The sequence below is a fragment of the Elephantulus edwardii genome, unplaced genomic scaffold (assembly GCF_000299155.1).
Source record: "Elephantulus edwardii isolate Elephantulus edwardi_28Jun2011 unplaced genomic scaffold, EleEdw1.0 scaffold00026, whole genome shotgun sequence".
NCBI classification, from domain to species: Eukaryota; Metazoa; Chordata; class Mammalia; order Macroscelidea; family Macroscelididae; genus Elephantulus; species Elephantulus edwardii.
The window spans coordinates 18,147,990-18,154,218 of record NW_006399776.1 but is presented as its reverse complement, the minus strand read 5'-3'; the positions used below and the strand labels follow the sequence as shown (position 1 = coordinate 18,154,218).

At 34.0% G+C, this 6,229-nt stretch overlaps 1 protein-coding gene across 1 annotated transcript; it reads left to right on the top strand.

The window, feature by feature from the left end:
* The first annotated feature begins 4,754 nt into the window (after positions 1-4,754).
* Positions 4,755-5,693, top strand: LOC102852983 (olfactory receptor 4F6-like). Its single transcript, XM_006883242.1, has one exon. It carries the CDS (start codon positions 4,755-4,757, stop codon positions 5,691-5,693), a length of 939 nt encoding a protein of 312 aa, XP_006883304.1.
* The last annotated feature ends 536 nt before the right edge of the window (positions 5,694-6,229 follow it).

The window sequence follows — 6,229 nt, the reverse complement described above, 5'->3', positions numbered from 1 at the left end:
TCTTCACAGTGTGCAGAATTTTCACATTTTTGACCTTTGTGCTGTCCAACTCATCTTAGGTTTAATATTCCATTGTGCAAAGCAGACACCTGGTGTCCAGTATTCCATTGTATTTGAAGACCAGATTCTGCCTTAAATCAGAAAAAGAGCATCTCAAGCATTGATTCTGGTGTGGTTTTCTTTCATTAAGTATTAATTTCTTCCCTGTTTGAATGTCATAGGATTATCTCGGCTACAAGACTAGTTTGAGACTCAAAACAATCTGGCTGCTTGTTAATTAATAAGACAGAGTAATTGATATCTACAAATTTTGAAATAGAGATGGTCAGTGGCTGGCCATATGAAGAAATGAGAAAACTATAAGGAATAATATCCAGTTTTATAAAAAAAGGAAATCATGCTTCAGGAAAATCAATTTTGTTTTAGAAGTAATATTAACTCAGAGAGTAAGAGGAACTTTCTGATTAGGTTAAAGCAATCCTATCAATGTACAAAGAATTCTAACTTTTCTTATAACTTTTCAATTAGGCTGGTGTAGAGTATTCTTGAGGAAGACCATGGTATTGGCATTTAGAAGTCTGACTTCTTGATCTGGCTTTGTGAATATATTGCTGTAAACATAGCCTAGCCATTTACACTCACTCGATTGCTTCTGTACCTGTAGAATTAGGTGATTAGATAGATGAGTTCATCTCAAATTTCTTGCCCCACTTCTATACAAACTTACAATTCAAATGAGCATTTACCTGAGTTAAAATGTGTGGCTGGACTTTCTTTTTGAAGCTGTGTGCTCCTTAGCTCTAAATAACTGACAAATTTTAATATACAACAAAAAAAAACAAACTAAGCACCAGTAGTAAAAGACACAAAATTTGATCTTAGCTTCTGAAGAACTCCAGGAAACTCTTCAGCAGTTCCTAAAAAGACACCGGAGACAAGCACATGGCCTTTTTTAACCCAAACAAGCTTTCTTGGATTGTCAGAATTTATTCAATAATGACACACTATAAGTCATATGTTTGTAACAGAGAGACTAGAAATTAGTTTATATATCAACTACTTTTTGTATATAGCTGGATTATATTAGGATGTATAAGTAAGTGTGTATATCAGATACATGAAATACAAAAGATAACATGATAAAATATGTAAGAATGTATCATTAAATGTCAGTACACTATGTATTTGTGTGAGTTGCTGTCTTGTTTCTAATATGAACAATTCTGTAGCTATCCCTAGAAAATTCATTCGAAAAGAATTCCTTACGATATTAAAGAAAGAGTAAAAGAATCAAGATCATTTTATTCCCTTATTGCCTCTTTTCATTTCCTGCACTTTATTTTTCTTCTATCTCTTTGACCATTAATTTTGTTTCTTTTAATATTTCTCATAACAGCATCATCACACTTGCTCATATAGAACTTAATGAGATTAATAGAACATTTATTTTATATTTCATTCATAATTCCAAGAATTCATTTAGTGACAACAATAGCCAAAATGCAGCAGAAAAGACACATTAGCAGTTGTAAACACCTCAAGAAATTTCAATTTTATGAAAGTGTTACACAAAGTACAAGAAATTTAGTCTGTCTTCTACTTATTTAACTATGTTATCCTGAAAAGCTAAGTGTATGAATATGGCTTTTTAGATTGAAAAGTATTAGATTTATTTATTTCCTAAGTTGGTTTATATTCTGACACTAATGAGCCAATCATTATTTTCAAATATATTTAGAAATTATTCATTTCTTCAACTTTTCTTAATTTGATGGTTTTTATTTCATAAAAGCTTAATACAATTATCAAATACTATGTATATTGAAAGATTTTTTTTAAAGTATAATAGTTATCTCTAAATAAAAAAGCAACTACTGTAACTTTACATTTTCACACTATGCAATTTGGTTTTTTTCACCACACATTATTATATAGAAAAATCTTTCTAATGTTATTGTAAATTATTATTGTGTGTCATAGAGTCAGAACCAACCCATAGCTGACCTTCCAGCAGATTTTCAGAGACAGTTAATCGCATCACATGGGAGGAGATTGCCAATCCTTCTTCCACGGAGCAGCTGGTGGATTCAAACTGTGTGCCTTTGGAATTGCACAGCAGCTTCTTACCACTAGGTCACTAGAGCTCTCTAATAGTTATTTTAGAGGCTGTATTAAATTACATTATGCATACATATTAAAATACATGTAAATCTAATGTTTAGCATTTACAGTATTTCAAGTTTTCAACACTATAAATGTGTTGAACCTTTTGTGCTGGAGATTGCTTTATAAAGAGAAAAAAATATGACTATTATTATTGCAAAAGTCATGGAATCAAAATTTTTAATCCATTATTTATTTTAAGGTTTGTATCATTTTATATTTCCTTAGATAATGTTATGAAAGTACCTGTTTCACTGAATTTTTTCCTGCGTTTTGACCATAACAACTTTTAAACTTAAAAATTTCATTGCTGTTGCTGTCAGGTGTTATTGAGTTGAATAAAACTCATAATGAGAGTTGTAGATCTGAATCTTGCCTTATTCTGCACCATCCTGACAATCTTTGTCATACTCAAAGTGACAGTCACTGTACCAAGCCATTATTTTAAGGGGCTCCCTCGCTTTTGTTGACCTTCTACCTTTCTCAGCATGATGTCTTTCTCCAGGGACTGGGCTGTCTTCAAAACATGCCCAAAGTAAGTGATGAAGTTTTACCATCCTTGCTTGTAAAAAGCACTCTGCCTACATTTTCTTCAAGACAGATTTGTTTTTCTTTTGGCAATCTGTAATCTATTTAATACTTTTACTAGCACCACAATTCAGAAACATGGATTCTTGTTCAGTCCTCCTTATTCACTGTCTAACTTCTAGATGCATAGGAAGCAATTAAAAACACTACAACTTGGGTTAGGTGTAGCTTAATATTTAAATTTTATTTTATTATTTTGTGTGTGTGTACCGTCAAATTGAATCTGACTGGCACAGGAGGAGATTGCCCCTCCTTCTCCAGCAGAGCATCTGGTGGATTCGAACCTCACACCTCTGGGATTTCAGTGCAGCTTCTTGCAGCAGAGCATCTGGTGGATTCGAACCGCACACCTCTGGGATTTCAGTGCAGCTTCTTGCCACTAGCCCACCAGAGCTTGCCCAATATTTAAATTTTAAATTAAACTTTTTTCTTTAGTACTTTGGAGAGGTCCTTGAAGTTGGACAATATGAATGTCAGGGTTGGGTCCATTGGCCATACCCATTCAATCTGTTAGCCAAGTGAAGAGCTGGACTATCCCAGTGTACCGTCCAGACTGGAGGAAAACTCATTAACAATCTATGATATGTGGATGGCATAATCTTGCTTAATAATAGTTTAGAAAATGTTAAGAATTTAGTGATGGAAATGAAAGATTTCAGTATAGAGCTGAACCTCCTCATAAAGAAAACAAGAAATAGAAACTCATAACAACATCAAGATAAATGTATAAAATAATGAAGTGGGTGAGGATTTTATCTTACTTAAATTCACAATCAATGCCCAAGGGAGCAACAGGGAAGAAATTAAATGTCCTATTGCAGGTGGAAATTGGTTGTGAAGGATCTCTTTAAAGCACCAAAAGCAAGGATATTACTTTGATGTCTAAGGTACACCTGACCAAACTCACAGTATTTTCTTATTCGTAATCACTTAGTGCACATGTGAAATTTGGACAATGAGTAGGAAAGAGCAAAGAACTGATATCTTTGAATTGTGATATTGGTGAAGAATTTTGACCATGTCATGGTCTGCCAAGAGAACAAACAAATGTGACTTGTGAAAAGTACAGATAGGTTTCTTCTCAGAAACCTTTTCTCACATTCTTTGAGTACGTTTTCAGGAGGGTCTACTTAGGAGAAGGACTTCATGCTTGGTAATTAGAGGGTCAGTGATGGAAAGGAGATCCTCAACAAGGTGGATGGATGTAGTAGCTCCAATAATAATCTCAAAGTTAGCTACAATTGTAATGGCACGGGATTGGCTAGTGTTTACATAGGAATCAACTCAATTGTAACTAAAAACAACATAGTATTTAAAATGGAAATGTGATCTATGTGTTGGTTTGGGTAGATTGTTTTGTTATGTACAAAATAACTCTAAGAAGGGTGTTAACTATTCACAGGCATTCTCTACTCTTCATTTTTACATTTATTTTTATTCTCAGCTTAGACTTAAAGGCATTGCTTATTTTCTATTTAAAAAATAAAACTTTTTATACATTTATATGAAGAGTCTACGTTTTGGAGGGTTGTATATTTCTCCTTTTATTATTTAATCTTTTCTTTCACCTGAATCCCTTGAATTTATTTGGTGCTAATTTTACTAACTTCTGAAATTGCTTATTTAGTTTATGTGACAGGATTAAATCAGTCAAAGAACAGACTGTCTCTGAGTGCAGCTTTGTACAAACAGCACTGTTTATACCTTGAGTTTCCATAATTTTGTAAATAGCCTCCTACAAATCAAAATAAAACCTTTAAAAGCAATTTTAAATGATGATGTTATTGTTGTTGATTGTCATCAAGTTGAACACGACTCATAGCGACCCTATGAACAAAAGGCCTGGAACCTTTCTAAAATTATCCTCATTTATCAGAGTTCATAGAGGTTCCAGAGTATGTTGTTTAGGAAATGAATGCTATAATATTTAATATTATTTCCAGTGTTTCTAATTCTTTCCTTCTTCTCTTTCAGTTCGTTTCAGAGTCCTCCTTCCTGATTCAATGGATCAAATAAATGGTTCTGTAGTAACTGAATTTGTACTACTGGGACTTGCACATTCCTTGGAAATGCAGTTTTTTCTTTTCTTTTTTTTCTCTTTATTTTATGTAGGAATTATCCTGGGAAACGTCTTCATTGTATTCACAGTGTTTTGTGACCCTCACCTCCACTCCCCCATGTACATTCTGCTGGCCAACCTCTCACTCATTGACCTGGGCCTTTCATCCACCACAGTTCCTAGGATGATTTCTGATCTTTTCAGTGACTACAAAATCATTTCCTTCCCCAACTGCATGATACAAATGTTCTTCATCCACGTCATGGGAGGAGTTGAGATGGTGCTTCTCATAGCAATGGCATATGACAGATACACAGCAATCTGCAAACCTCTCCACTATCTAACTATTATGAATCCCAAAATGTGTGTCATTTTGGTAGTGATCGCTTGGGTAATTGGGGTAATTCATGCAGTGTCTCAGTTTGTTTTTGCCGTAAACTTACCTTTCTGTGGCCCTAATAATGTGGGTAGTTTTTACTGTGATTTTCCTCGGGTTATTAAACTTGCATGCATGGATACTTACCAGCTAGAATTTGTGGTCACTGCCAACAGTGGCTTCATATCAATGGCCACCTTCTTTTTCTTAATTGCATCATACATCTACATTCTGGTCACAGTTCGACAGCATTCTTCCAACGATTTATCCAAAGCATTCTTCACTTTGTCTGCTCACATCACTGTAGTGGTTTTGTTTTTTGCTCCTTGTATGTTTCTCTATGTGTGGCCTTTTCCTATTAAGTCATTGGATACATTTTTTTCCATTGTGGATTTTGTTGTCACCCCTGTCTTAAATCCTACTATCTATACATTACGGAACAAAGATATGAAAGTGGCAATGAGAAAGTTGGGTCGAAGAGTTATAAGCTCTAAGGACATGACATAGTAGGTTTTGTTGATAGAAGCACAAGATGAATTCCATGAATCATAAAGAATTTTGTGATTATCATGACCAATATGGAATGTAAATTTTCAATATACATTTTCATGAATGTCTTTGTAGATAGAAGAAATCTGCAGAAAAGATGACTCTAAGTTGTAATAACTTTTGTTAATAAAATACAAATTGTTATATATTTCTACCTAACTTTTACACCTAAATTGTGTTTTTGTTGTAGTTTAGTTGCAATAACGGCATTCAGTTTCACAGGGGATATATATAGTTGTTGTGGTTGTGTACCATTGAGTTGGAACCAACCCAAAGTTGAAACTCCAACAGGTTTCCAGAGGCAGTTAATTTTAATTGCATGGGATGAGATTGCCCACCCTTCTAGCATGGAGCAGCTGGTGGATTCAAACTATGTGCCTTCAAGATTTGAGTCATCTTCTTACCACTAGACTACCAGAACTCCTTATATATACATATGTGTATGTGTATACATATTTTTTAATTTGTATTTATCTGAAAAATGCTATTTCTTA

Bases quoted from the DNA above. Each gene is read 5' to 3' on its own strand.
- LOC102852983 (XM_006883242.1), top strand. From the start codon at position 4,755: ATGGATCAAATAAATGGTTCTGTAGTAACTGAATTTGTACTACTGGGA.